Here is a 12,332-nt window from a genome sequence, read left to right on the forward strand (position 1 = left end):
GTACTTGCTTTTTGATGTTCACCTTTGCTCCCATAGCACCACCTGAAAACCAGAACAGGACAGTGAACAGCCTGTAATTACATAAAGGGCCGTTCCCTGTAGGAGTTCCGAATAAATGAAAGTCAAAGTTTAAAGTTGATGATAATTAAAGTGAAGATTTTCCTCAAGTCGAGGCCTCACTTCAGTTATAGCTACAGCTTCAACTCTAAAAGGAAGATGTATTATTCACTTATACATATGAAAATGAGAACATACTGTACAAAATAAATGTTCTAAATCTGCTTCCTAGTGTGTTTAGTAAGAAATAACCAAACGAGGGCAACAGGCACACCCTGTAATAAATCCACTATGTGCACACACAAAGACACACACACACTGCTGCTGTCTGCTGCAAAAAAACAGAGCAGCAGACAATAACTGCTGAGAGCTTAACAAGGCAGTAAACCCCTCCAGTTCATGGCTGAGCCTCCAGGGGTGGGACTCTAATGTTTCTACCTGCTGGCTCATTGTGTGATGTCCTGGATGTTTGCTTTGATGTGGAGAGAACCAGTGGGGTAGTTAATAATATTTATTATCATTTGGTATTGTTGACAATATAGCTGCTGTGTCAATTACATCAATCTCTCAGACAACAATAGGACAAGACTAATTAAATCAGTGTGTAGAGAGAAATCGACCCTTTTGGACTAGTAAACAGCAAGACTCATCTCCTCTGGATTTTTCTCACCTCTGCCCTTCATGTCTTTGTGGCAAAATTAATTTCCTCCTCACAATATCATGGCTACTTAAGGAGTTATTTGATTTCAGCGTACATGCTCCTGATCTTGATTCGAATCTCATAAGAGCGTAAGAGTAATTTAACACATAATGGAAAATAGAAGTCAAACAAATGACAACTTGTTTTACAACCACACTGTGATTTCATGTTGAACTTATTGCACCATCTTCTGGCCAAAGACTGTAGCTAAAGGTTGTCAGGGATCAAATTACACTTGTATGTGTTGCAAATTGATTTTTTCCCTCCCCATGACAAAGACAATGCACAAATATATTATTGCTGCTTACTTTGCAGCATGGCAATGCCTACAATTTACATATGTAGAAATAATGCCCAATATATATTTCCTAGTTCCAGGCCTCTGAATCACCACCCATGTCCCTGATTTTTCAGCAATTAAAATATATTAAGTGAAACTAAATTGCATCTCGTCTGATTAGGCTGTACTTTCTCTGCACAATTCATAATCTGCTAAGCAACCAAAAATACATATGGAAATGTCCTGTCTCTCAAAGGTGGTCAATTAAGAACATTATTCTTCTGAGACACAACTGTTCTACCGCACATGACAAAAATAGTGTTTCCTTACAATAAAACAACTGCATGATGCTGCAAACACACAGAATTAATTTATAAATTAGTGTGAACTCTGTAGATTGGGTGCTTGTACAAGTTCCATGTACTCACATTTCCATATGTTTCAATGAAGAAACAGACCAGAGAACTATTTTCGCTTGTTAGTATCAGATTTATTTACAGATGTAAGTGGGAGCCGATCTCCGTTGTGCAATTACTTAATGGAATTGAGCCTTTTCTTTTAAATCAAACAGCATGGATTGTGGACAACAAAATGCAAAATTGAAATAGACAACTTCAATGCTTTGTATTTTTATAGCACAGTGAAACAATATCACGATGCAATATAAAAATGTGATAAACCAGACATACCAACTACCATTTAGAATGAAAAGTGTTGAAAATACAATTAAAAAAAAATTCACTTCAGGTCAGCAGTGAAAAAACAACAACCAAATGCTGAGCTTAGATGGCAAACGCAAGTTTAGGCACAGTCATACCACACTACACCCTGCATGCTAACAGAGAAAAGCACTACACAACTACAGATCTGTGAGTTATCTAAAATAAAAATAATACAAATGAGGCAACTGAGCTTAATGTGAAATAGCTGGTCAGTTTTTATATGAGAAGCAGTGCTAAAGAGCAAAGGACTGACAAGATATTTCAACAACTTCAATCTCGTGCCAATACAGTCAATGGAACGAGGACAGCAAGGCAATGCATGCCAATGCACCAATTACATAACAGAACAATAATAATACAAAGCAGTGGCATCTTTTGGGATGGCAAATTAAGTTACATCATTCAGTGTTTTATTTGGACCAATGAGTTGGAAGGTATAGGAAGGGGATGGCGTGGATGAAAAGAAGAGAGCAACCCATTTGTTTAGGTCCACTGGGAGGTGTGATGTCATCTCTGGGGCTGGTGAGCTAATACTATAAGTGGAAATGGTCCTCATTCCTCTCGGCCTCAGCAAAGTTGGAGGGAGACAGAGGGGACAGAGGAAGTCAGGAAAACAAATGAGAAACCAGATGGTCAGAGAAAATGAGATGTGGTACTACACAGCTGAGTAAGAGGTGTAACTACACAGCTGGTCCGGCTTCAGAAGCCTGAAGGTGTTAAAACATTCATGTCCCGAGGTTTAAGTTTGTGTGGCCGTGGAGGCGCCCGCTTGGCCTCAATGCCAGAGATTTCAATTTTGGGGGGCATGAAGTTGGCAGGATCCTCCACCTTGAAGTTCACCTGGCTGTTGGTGCCATCCATGGTAGAGGACTTCTGCATCCCAAAGTAGGACTGCAGCGAGAAGCCTGCAGTAGAGAGGAGGAAGCAGTAGATGTCATTAACAACCTAAATCTAGCAGTTAATGGGGCAGCTTTAATGTCCTGATTTTAAGGTGCAACTTTAACCACCTCCCTGAAAATCTTGTTTTTTTGCTGACGTCAAGTCATTTGACTGGCTGCAGGCCATGTGACATTACTACTGGGTGTAGTTTTGAATGCCAAAACTTCTAAGCTCTCAGAAACAGCCAAGGATGGAGCTTTATTGTTTGTCTAATGTTAGTCTCTGGATTAAAACAAGTGAATTGTGTATGTTGGGGCAACCCTTTCGTTTACAATTGGATCACAGATTGTGGCTCCAAAATAGCCCCAATGCTGTCAATGGAATCCCCACTGATTTCAAGAGCTGTTCAGTTGCAGCAGTGGAACCATTTTTATTGTATTCAGAAAAGAAAGAAAGAAAAAAAAAAATAGTGGGGCCCTCACCACAGTTTGTTGTAGCATGGGGTTCACAAATTTCTAAGGGAAACTATACCATCTGCGCTGCATTAGTAACATAAAGATACTGCAATCCAGTCAAGATCCATCTGCATGACTTGGTATAAATATCTCACCTGTGCTTGTGTCAGAGCCTGGGTCAGTGGGGGACTTCTGTACTACAGATCGAGTTCCAAAGAAGCTCCACCTCTCTCCTCCTGCTCCCTCATTTCCTCCCATGTCTGTGCTAGGGTTGGGACTGCTGAGTTCTGGGGTGGCAATAAAAGGCGCAGGACTCAGCTGGAACCAGCTCCTATATTCCCATGAGAAAGATCAAGACATGAACATACGAGCATGCGTTGGAAGTATTTGCCACATGGCACCTAATAGGAGTCATGTTGGTGAACTAAGCATGCCATGATTCTGGGTTTCACCTATTTCAACCTAACATTTTGGATCTGGGTTTAGATCAAATATCAATATAAACTAAACATTTCAGCAGCATGGCGCTTACCTGCGAGTAAGAGCCGGTGATGCGTGGGGACTAACACAGGGGGTGACTGAGGGGGTGACGGAGGGGGTGACAGAAGGGGTGCCAGTTGGGGTGGATTGTGCTGATGTCGTAAGCCTGTCCTCCTTGAAGTCCCCGCTTGGCATTCTCAACTTCTGCACAGACAGAAAAAGACAAGCAATGAGACAGACAGACAATGAAGTAATACCCTACTCTGATGCAAAAATCACCCTGAACATTGAAAAGTGATTAAACAAATGTTAATATAACCACAGTTGGCTGGTAGTTTGTTTTTGACTTATGAACCATTCACAAGCAGAAAAGTGGTTGCACATTTTTCCTTCCAATGTCCATAATAGACTAACAGCACATGTTTGTGACAGATGTGTCAGAGACACAGCATTGATTTTATTTAAAGAGCAAACACTCCCTGAATACACAATGTAAAAGGTCAGCAGTGTTTTTATGGACCTGCAGATCAAAAACAACAACAATGTGCGTCATAGACCCTGTGCACCTATTACCTGTGATCATGGAGTGATGATGAGCCACAGTAATATCAAACATCAAAATAAGCTTTTAAAATATAAGCATTGAGCAGTGTTTTATTTTAAAAGGCCATTATTCCCCCGAAACACACGGAAAACTGGTTACTCTACCTACAACACCTGCAAAACCACCAGTCCAAGTGAATATAACCTGCTCTGGTTTTGTGTCACTCCTCTTCTATTCGAACAATAAATGTGCAAAAGCCATTTTTAGATCCCGATAACTCTAGCAAACCAAATACCTGTTCAACCATACTTGCCTTGACATTTGTGTTTATTTCAGTAATGACCTCTGGAAGAATATGGTCAATGTTCAGCCTCCACTGAATGTGTGCACTTCCATCCATATGTTGAACGTCCTTCCAAACTCATAACAATCCTGTTTATGGGGTCCTGCATTTTTGGCAGTGGCCATTGTGCAAATGCATAACAGGGAGCATCTCCTTGCCTTTTAATCCCCTGTGTATTATTTGGGTCAGTATTCTGTTAGATGGCATCACTGCGCCAACCCTGCTGGCCCTCAGTCAGAATTTTCGACAGTATGGCAGTTTAAACTGTGTCAGTGGGATTTATAAATTGTTGGCGCATTGGAAATGCCAAATAAAATCACGGTCAAGGCTCGACCCAGTACTTCTCGTGTATTTACAAGAAATAGACCGGTAATGTTAACGTTATATTCTATTACAAATAAACTTCATGATAGCACATGACAAGTAGACGTGGGGCAGGGGTGGCAATGTTTTAAATAAATAAACTTAGCAAACGTGAAGGCAAGTGGAAGTAACCGTAGTCCTATTTGTGCCTCTCCTTTATTAACATTAAGCTAGACTAACTTAGTCTATCTTAATGTTAATAACGGAGTAAATTATCATGTAAGTTACATGATAATACAAGTGAGGCACACATTGAGGCTAGTTTCCCCTCGTGAGGCTGTGGTTACATAGGGACACAGCGGTTTCCTACGCAGTTCAAAAAACAGTCTCTAATAAATGTCATTCTCTGTAGCTTGCATTCTCATTTAGCAATATTATCGGTATTTGTACCGCTAACGTTAGTTACATAGCAGGCTCTAAGCTAACTGTTGCTTGACTGTCACAATAAGCTACACACTAAGCTAACATTGCTTAACTTAGCCATCTGAAGTTAACGTTAGTCTCTGTGCTTATATGCCTTTCAGTAATTTAACTTCAGATGACAGACAGATAATTGACAGTTAACATTATGAAGAAATTGGTTTGTTTACTCGGGTTAGCCTAGCTCGAAAGCCAGCTATGCTAGCTAACGTTAGCCTACGATGTTGTTTTGCTAAGGGCCTGCTGTCCGGCCGGAATGTACAAAAAGCTAAATTATGGCTAAACACAAGGATTCCTTGACATACCTTTTTATGATTAGATTAATTTGCCGTTCCAGTCCAATAGACTCCTTAATTTTGTCCATAATTAGTTGTTTTAACAAGTTTAAGGGGACTATTTCTCTAAAACACAGGCGATGCCCTCTGTACACAACGCAGTGGGCCTCCTACAAGTCTCTTCTGTTAGCGCCTCACTGATTGGTCCGTTTCAGAAAATAAGGGGGCTCGGTTCATTTAAGGGCGTTGCCTGGCAACAATACAGATAACCAGCACAGAGCTGATTACGTAACTTGTTTTTGTTTCCCCTGTTTTACACAGTCTTATGTTTTAACAAGTAATCACTCAGCAGGCAACAACAATATGGTATTATCAGATAATAATATTACGTTATTTATTTATTTTGGTAAAAATATAGCCCTCCTAATGCGTTTGCACTCTCCTAAGTTCAACGCCACAACACTGTGGAAATGTCACACTTGTGACATGTCAGTTGCCATAGTGGGCAGGGGAACTAATCTATCCAGTAAAGAAAACAACCTTTGTGCATCCAAGCAGTCACAGGTGGCTACTGTGTAAAGCACAGCGCCCTCCACTGTGACTTTCTGAAAAACTGTTTGCTAAACATTCCACCTGCACACAAGATCAAAACAAAATTAGGCTAATCCTTACAACTGGTTATCATTTAGGACCCGCTCTTATTTTTCTGTTGTTTTCCTAAAGTTATATTTTGATGACTGAGACATAGTTCTTGTTTTCAGTGTTCACCAGTGCACTACATTATAATCATGATAACATATTTTCAGAGCTTGTTTGACAATGGGACTGTTCCAACCCAAATTTCTCTGACTCGTTGGGACCTAATAAACTTAACCGTGCCAAAAATTTACAGGTGGTAGAAAAAAAACTTCAATAAAAGTGGGAAAAAAGCCTCTTGATATTTTGGCCTAAAAAGCTTCATGATCAGGTTCATCGGGTAGGCCTATAACAGATGATGCTCAGACCTGTGACCATTGGACAGTATGTAGGAGTTAAACTCTAACAGAGCTCTTTTCAGCTATTATTACTGTTTAAGGATAGAGAGAAATCTTTTACTGCTCCTTGGCGCGTCAAATCTTCTACCTCACATTCAAACTCACCGGCAGTGTGCCATCCCCAAGTCGGTGAAAGCGGGTGTCCTCAGCAGAGAGCCCCTTGTGGGGACAATACCCGGCATCTGTCAGCCCTGCCTGGTGCTCAAACCTCTGTAGGTTCTCCTGGGTGTGCTCTAAGTGAAGATGGACATACAGTCAACAGTGGAGACAAAATTAGTCTATGTTTTACCTGTTGATACTCTGAAGATTGTTTATTTGGCAGCCAAGGCAGCAGTCATCTGGTCAATCATAGGCAAAGTCTGTTTACGCAGTTTACTTTTAAGTCGTATTTATCAAAATGAAAATAGCCCTGATATGTCCTTAAATGAAGTTAGTGAGTTGGTTTTGTTGACTTACTGATCATAAGAGAGCTCATTAAAGTGGTGGCTTTGGCTTTCACAACAGGCACTGGGGACTTGGCTGGCACTGGTGCCTCAAAAGTCAGCAACTTCCCTCCGCTCTCGCCTTCCTAGTCACACAAGTTTATACTGTTAGAATTAACTTAAACAGTTAATAACACATAACAAATGAATGAGCAAATCAAATGAGTCCCGGCATGTCCACCTTAAGGATCAAGTTTCACATAAGCCAATGCAAACAACATTTTGTTCACGTAAGCATTTCACAACCATTTGGATCAGACAGTAAGAACAAACAGCAAAAAGCACCTCTGCAGTGTTCCTGAACTTGTGCTGTGGGATCACGGGGTCTTTCCATAAGATTTTGACAGTGAAGTCTGTAGGTGGTGAATGCATGGGGGAATCCATGTGCTCGTCATAGCTGATATTGTGCCGAGTTATTCCAATGGGAGACGAAAAGGCACCAAAGAGTCCAGGTGGCATGCCAGACTCAACTGCTGAAAACCAATCATTTTACAAGTTAAAAAACTGTGTGTAACGTGTCTGTAATTTATGTATGCCTGTTAATTTGCCAAATCTACTATTACCTGGAATGTCTCCGCGTTTTGAGGCCATTTTGACACCAGATCAGAGGGGCTGACCACAGGAGATTGGAGGGTGACAGTGTGATGGTCCAGTCTGCTTTGCTTTGGACTCCAAACCTGAAGACCTCGTCACATGACATCACACAGTTTTACAGGGCCATCAGACAAAGGCCTGCTCCTGGAAGCATAGCGTGTAGTGCTTATATCACTACAGCCTTGGAGAAGAAGTGAGGCTAACAAATAAATGTATACATGCATGTTTTTATTAGCCTAACCATGGTTAAGTCAGAGAATAAACACTTCAGAGACTTGTATTCACTGTACAGAGTGTCCTGTTTCTGACCTGCTTCAAATAGAACCATGGAGTCTCATTACAGCACAGTCATTAATATCAGTTTATGTTAGAGTCACCATCACATACCATACCAGCCTCTCTCTAAAAACAGACAAACTGTGAATTAAAGCTCATTTTCACAAGGAAATGAAACTTCCCGAATGAAGGAAATATATAAATTTAATAAAAAGGAACCTATTCTACATGCAGTTAGTTCCTTATTATGTAAAACACAAAGAAAGCCACCATCATTAATTCACTTGGGGTGAACGTCTACCTCTATTGTCAGTGCTCCTTAACAGCCTTGTAAGATTTCATTGGAATCCACCTGCATCTTCCTCACTTAAATGAATGAGGATGCCATCTAAATGTAAAACCTAAATATTTAGAATCTGTCGGTCGGTGGTATTTCGTATTCTAGTCTACTTTGCAGACAGACATTTATCTGCTGGTGTTCACGTCAGCACTGTTGAGAGCCAAACACAGTGACTTGCTAAAACAGGAACCGGAGTCATGCCATGGGCGTGTGGGAACAAGGTCTAAATCGATCTGTAATCTATCTGGTAAACAAAAACATTTAGTTTTTGTGAGGGCACCTCAATACAAAAAAACCCAAAAATTAAAAAAACACCGAATAGGCCTATTTAAACAATTTATTGATTGATATGTTCCATTATCTCTACATGCATTACATTTCACTGTAGCCATTTTTATATTGATGTCATTTGCAGCTTTTGCCTGAAAGACAATAGCTCATCATCATGAATGTTACAATATTTAACACTTACCGGTCAGTAGGTACCTATTTTCTCTCCTGTTGAAATTATTCCACAGCTACAGTGATTTCTTTGTCACAGTCGCGCCGCGCTGACTGACTGAACGAACAAATACTGTATGTTTGTTCACAGCTCGGTTCATCCATGACTTTTGGACATGCAAGGACTAAACGGAGCGCCGAGACATCCACACGGCACCATGTTGAACACACCTCTCTGTCACTCAGCCGAACCGGCGGAAGTGCTCATCCGAAACTTAAAGCCCTGCAGCCTGTTTGGGAAAAGTGTGGTGCAAAATAACGGCATTGTGAATTACCGCTTTATGTATGCTTGCAAGTGTGCGGAAAACACACAATTTAAATGTCATGTTTCAAAACTGAGATGTTTGAGCAATTAATTAGGCTATAGAAAGTTGCTGTAATATTTGGGTAAGAATTTAAATTGCAGCAAAAATCTTTAATGAAGCATATTTAACTCTCCCGTGTGTGTGCTGTGTGTGTCCTTGTTTTGCTCACTTTGTGGGGATAAGTCTGTTCACACAGTCATAATTGATGCTCTATTCCCAAAGTCTGGTCCCAAATGGAAAACCAAAGAAATGTAGGGTTAGCCTATACTTGGTTTTGGTCAGTGAGTCAGTGTGCGTGTGTGTGTCTGTGTGTGCGTGTATTATTCATGTTGTGGGGACATACTGTAGCCTGCAGTATGTCCCCACAACATAGATAGTCCCTATCTGGATTCTGAGGTATACCTCTGTAGTCAGATAGGGACTTCTTGCCTTCCTTTTGGGGACAAAACAGTCCCCATAACATATTTTCATTACATATACAGGAAGAAAACTTGGTTTAGGGTTAGGCAAGTATTGGTTAAGGTTAAGTATGCCTCCAGGAAATGAATGTACATTAATGTAATGTCCCCTGAAGGATTGTGGATGTGTGTGTCTGTGTATATGTGTTTGTGGGTGTAGGTGGGCGTGTGATGAGTGTAGAGGATTGCAGCCTATGAGACTCAACTGAGCTGAGCCGCCCCTGTCACAGCAGAGCGGGAACACATGGCATTGGCTGGTTATTTAACTTGTAGTCACAGAGTCTGCCTGCAGTGTTGGTATCCTCTGGTATCTGAGACATGTACACTCACCTAAAGGATTATTAGGAACACCATACTAATACTGTGTTTGACCCCCTTTCGCCTTCAGAACTGCCTTAATTCTACGTGGCATTGATTCAACAAGGTGCTGAAAGCATTCTTTAGAAATGTTGGCCCATATTGATAGGATAGCATCTTGCAGTTGATGGAGATTTGTGGGATGCACATCCAGGGCACGAAGCTCCCGTTCCACCACATCCCAAAGATGCTCTATTGGGTTGAGATCTGGTGACTGTGGGGGCCATTTTAGTACAGTGAACTCATTGTTATGTTCAAGAAACCAATTTGAAATGATTCGAGCTTTGTGACATGGTGCATTATCCTGCTGGAAGTAGCCATCAGAGGATGGGTACATGGTGGCCATAAAGGGATGGACATGGTCAGAAACAATGCTCAGGTAGGCCGTGGTATTTAAACGATGCCCAATTGGCACTTAGGGGCCCAGAGTGTGCCAAGAAAACATCCCCCACACCATTACACCACTACCACCAGCCTGCACAGTGGTAACAAGGCATGATGGATCCATGTTCTCATTCTGTTTACGCCAAAATTCTGACTCTACCATCTGAATATCTCAACAGAAATCGAGACTCATCAGACCAGGCAACATATTTCCAGTCTTCAACTGTCCAATTTTGGTGAGCTCTTGCAAATTGTAGCCTCTTTTTCCTATTTGTAGTGGAGATGAGTGGTACCCGGTGGGGTCTTCTGCTGTTGTAGCCCATCCGCCTCAAGGTTGTGCGTGTTGTGGCTTCACAAATGCTTTGCTGCATAACTCGGTTGTAACGAGTGCTTATTTCAGTCAAAGTTGCTCTTCTATCAGCTTGAATCAGTCAGCCCATTCTCCTCTGAACTCTAGCATCAACAAGGCATTTTCGCCCACAGGACTGCCGCATACTGGATGTTTTTCCCTTTTCACACCATTCTTTGTAAACCCTAGAAATGGTTGTGCGTGAAAATCCCAGTAACTGAGCAGATTGTGACCGGCCTGTCTGGCACCAGCAACCATGCCACGCTCAAAATTGCTTAAATCACCTTTCTTTCCCATTCTGACATTCAGTTTGGAGTTCAGGAGATTGTCTTGACCAGGACCACACCCCTAAATGCATTGAAGCAACTGCCATGTGATTGGTTGATTAGATAATTGCATTAATGAGAAATTCACCAGGTGTTCCTAATAATCCTTTAGGTGAGTGTAGATGTAGGACTAGTTAAATCAGCTCAGCCAGTAAAAATAAAACTAAGAGAAGACATCACATTACGATACCAAAGGCAATATCCACTGAAACAGCATGCTTTGGAAGGAATCAGACCTACAATTGAGGGTCTGATGAAGGCTATGGTCCTGGTTAAAACACAGAGTCCCTGTAATACGCCGATCTTCCCAATTAAAAAGCCACACTTAAATGACTACCGATTTGTTCACGATACCAGACAAATAAGCACTAAAACAGGATTTGCGTTCTGCTCCAGCATTGGGCAATCCAAACTATTCCAAACCATTCCACCTGTATGTGGCTGAAAGGTCAGGATATGCAAGTGCCGTATTAATGCAGGACTCCCCAACATGTAAACAACCACTGGCCTACTACAGTACGAAACTAGACAACATTGAGATGGGACTGCCACCGTGTTATCGGGGATTGGCAGCAGCAGTTTTTTCATTTCAAAAAGCCTCCTCACTGACAATGGGACACCGAGTGATTTTGTACACGTCCCATCAATTGCATGCTCTACTCACCGGTCCCCGATTTGTTCTAATCCAAGCTAGGAAAACAGGATATGAAGTCATCCTGTCTGCACCAGAACTCACTATCCAGCGGTGCAACACAGTGAATCCAGCAACACGCATGGTGCTGCCAGATGGAACACCACATGACTGCATACAGGTAACAGACACGTTCATGAGAATACGTTAGGATCTACACAATCAATCAATCCCAGCGGACTTGACATTCTTTAACAAGTGCTTTAACAAGTGTAAAGACAATAATACCCAAGAGACAATAATACAAAAAACAATACAAGATAAAAGCATGAAAACATTGAAAAGACTAAAATACAGATAAATATAAAATTAGTAAAATACAATAAAATAAAAGGGATAAAATAAAGTCAAATAAGATCGGGAAAGGCTCTCCTATAAAAGTATGTTTTAAGAAGGGACTTAAAAGAGTTCACTGACTCAGCTGACCTGGTTTCCTCGGGCAGGCTGTTCCAGAGCCTCGGGGCCCTGACAGCAAACGCTCTGTCCCCTTTAGTTTTCAGTCGAGACTCTGGAACAGACAACAGACCTCTGCCTGAGGATCTCAAGGTGTGTGCTGCTGTGTATGGGACTAAAAGGTCAGAAATATAACAAGGCGAGAGGCCATGAAGAGCTTTAAAATTGATCAATAGAATTTTAAAGTCAATTCTAAAACATACTGGGAGCCAGTGTAATGAAGCTAAAATAGGAGTAATGTGGTCATATTTCTTTGTTCTGGTT

General features: G+C 41.3%; 1 protein-coding gene across 6 annotated transcripts; it reads right to left on the bottom strand.

Annotated features, from left to right (window-relative positions):
* Positions 1 to 1,505: 1,505 nt before the first annotated feature.
* On the bottom strand, positions 1,506 to 8,918 carry LOC123958023 (putative monooxygenase p33MONOX). Of its 6 annotated transcripts, none has more exons than XM_046031194.1 (8): positions 8,717 to 8,918; positions 7,598 to 7,711; positions 7,320 to 7,504; positions 7,009 to 7,120; positions 6,658 to 6,785; positions 3,626 to 3,777; positions 3,249 to 3,424; positions 1,506 to 2,664 (listed from the first exon to the last, which is right to left on the bottom strand). In XM_046031194.1, exons 2-8 carry the CDS (start codon positions 7,623 to 7,625, stop codon positions 2,459 to 2,461), a joined length of 987 nt encoding a protein of 328 aa, XP_045887150.1. In that variant the 5' UTR covers positions 7,626 to 7,711; positions 8,717 to 8,918; the 3' UTR covers positions 1,506 to 2,458. The 6 variants fall into 6 exon arrangements, with proteins under 6 accessions (XP_045887150.1, XP_045887146.1, XP_045887147.1 ...); XM_046031190.1 differs by having other exon boundaries at positions 7,320 to 7,507; XM_046031191.1 differs by having other exon boundaries at positions 7,598 to 7,719.
* Positions 8,919 to 12,332: the final 3,414 nt, after the last annotated feature.

The sequence above is a fragment of the Micropterus dolomieu genome, linkage group LG19 (assembly GCF_021292245.1).
Source record: "Micropterus dolomieu isolate WLL.071019.BEF.003 ecotype Adirondacks linkage group LG19, ASM2129224v1, whole genome shotgun sequence".
Classification (NCBI taxonomy): domain Eukaryota; kingdom Metazoa; phylum Chordata; class Actinopteri; order Centrarchiformes; family Centrarchidae; genus Micropterus; species Micropterus dolomieu.

What these genes read in the sequence shown, in the direction of transcription:
- LOC123958023 (XM_046031190.1), bottom strand. Translation starts at nt 7,625, where the DNA reads ATGGCCTCAAAACGCGGAGACATTCCAG. An exon ending in AAAACGCGGAGACATTCCAG is followed by an intron (nt 7,508 to 7,597) that starts GTAATAGTAGAT and finishes ATTGGTTTTCAG; the next exon opens with CAGTTGAGTCTGGCATGCCA. An exon ending in AGGCTCTGACACAAGCACAG is followed by an intron (nt 2,665 to 3,248) that starts GTGAGATATTTA and finishes TCTCTACTGCAG; the next exon opens with GCTTCTCGCTGCAGTCCTAC.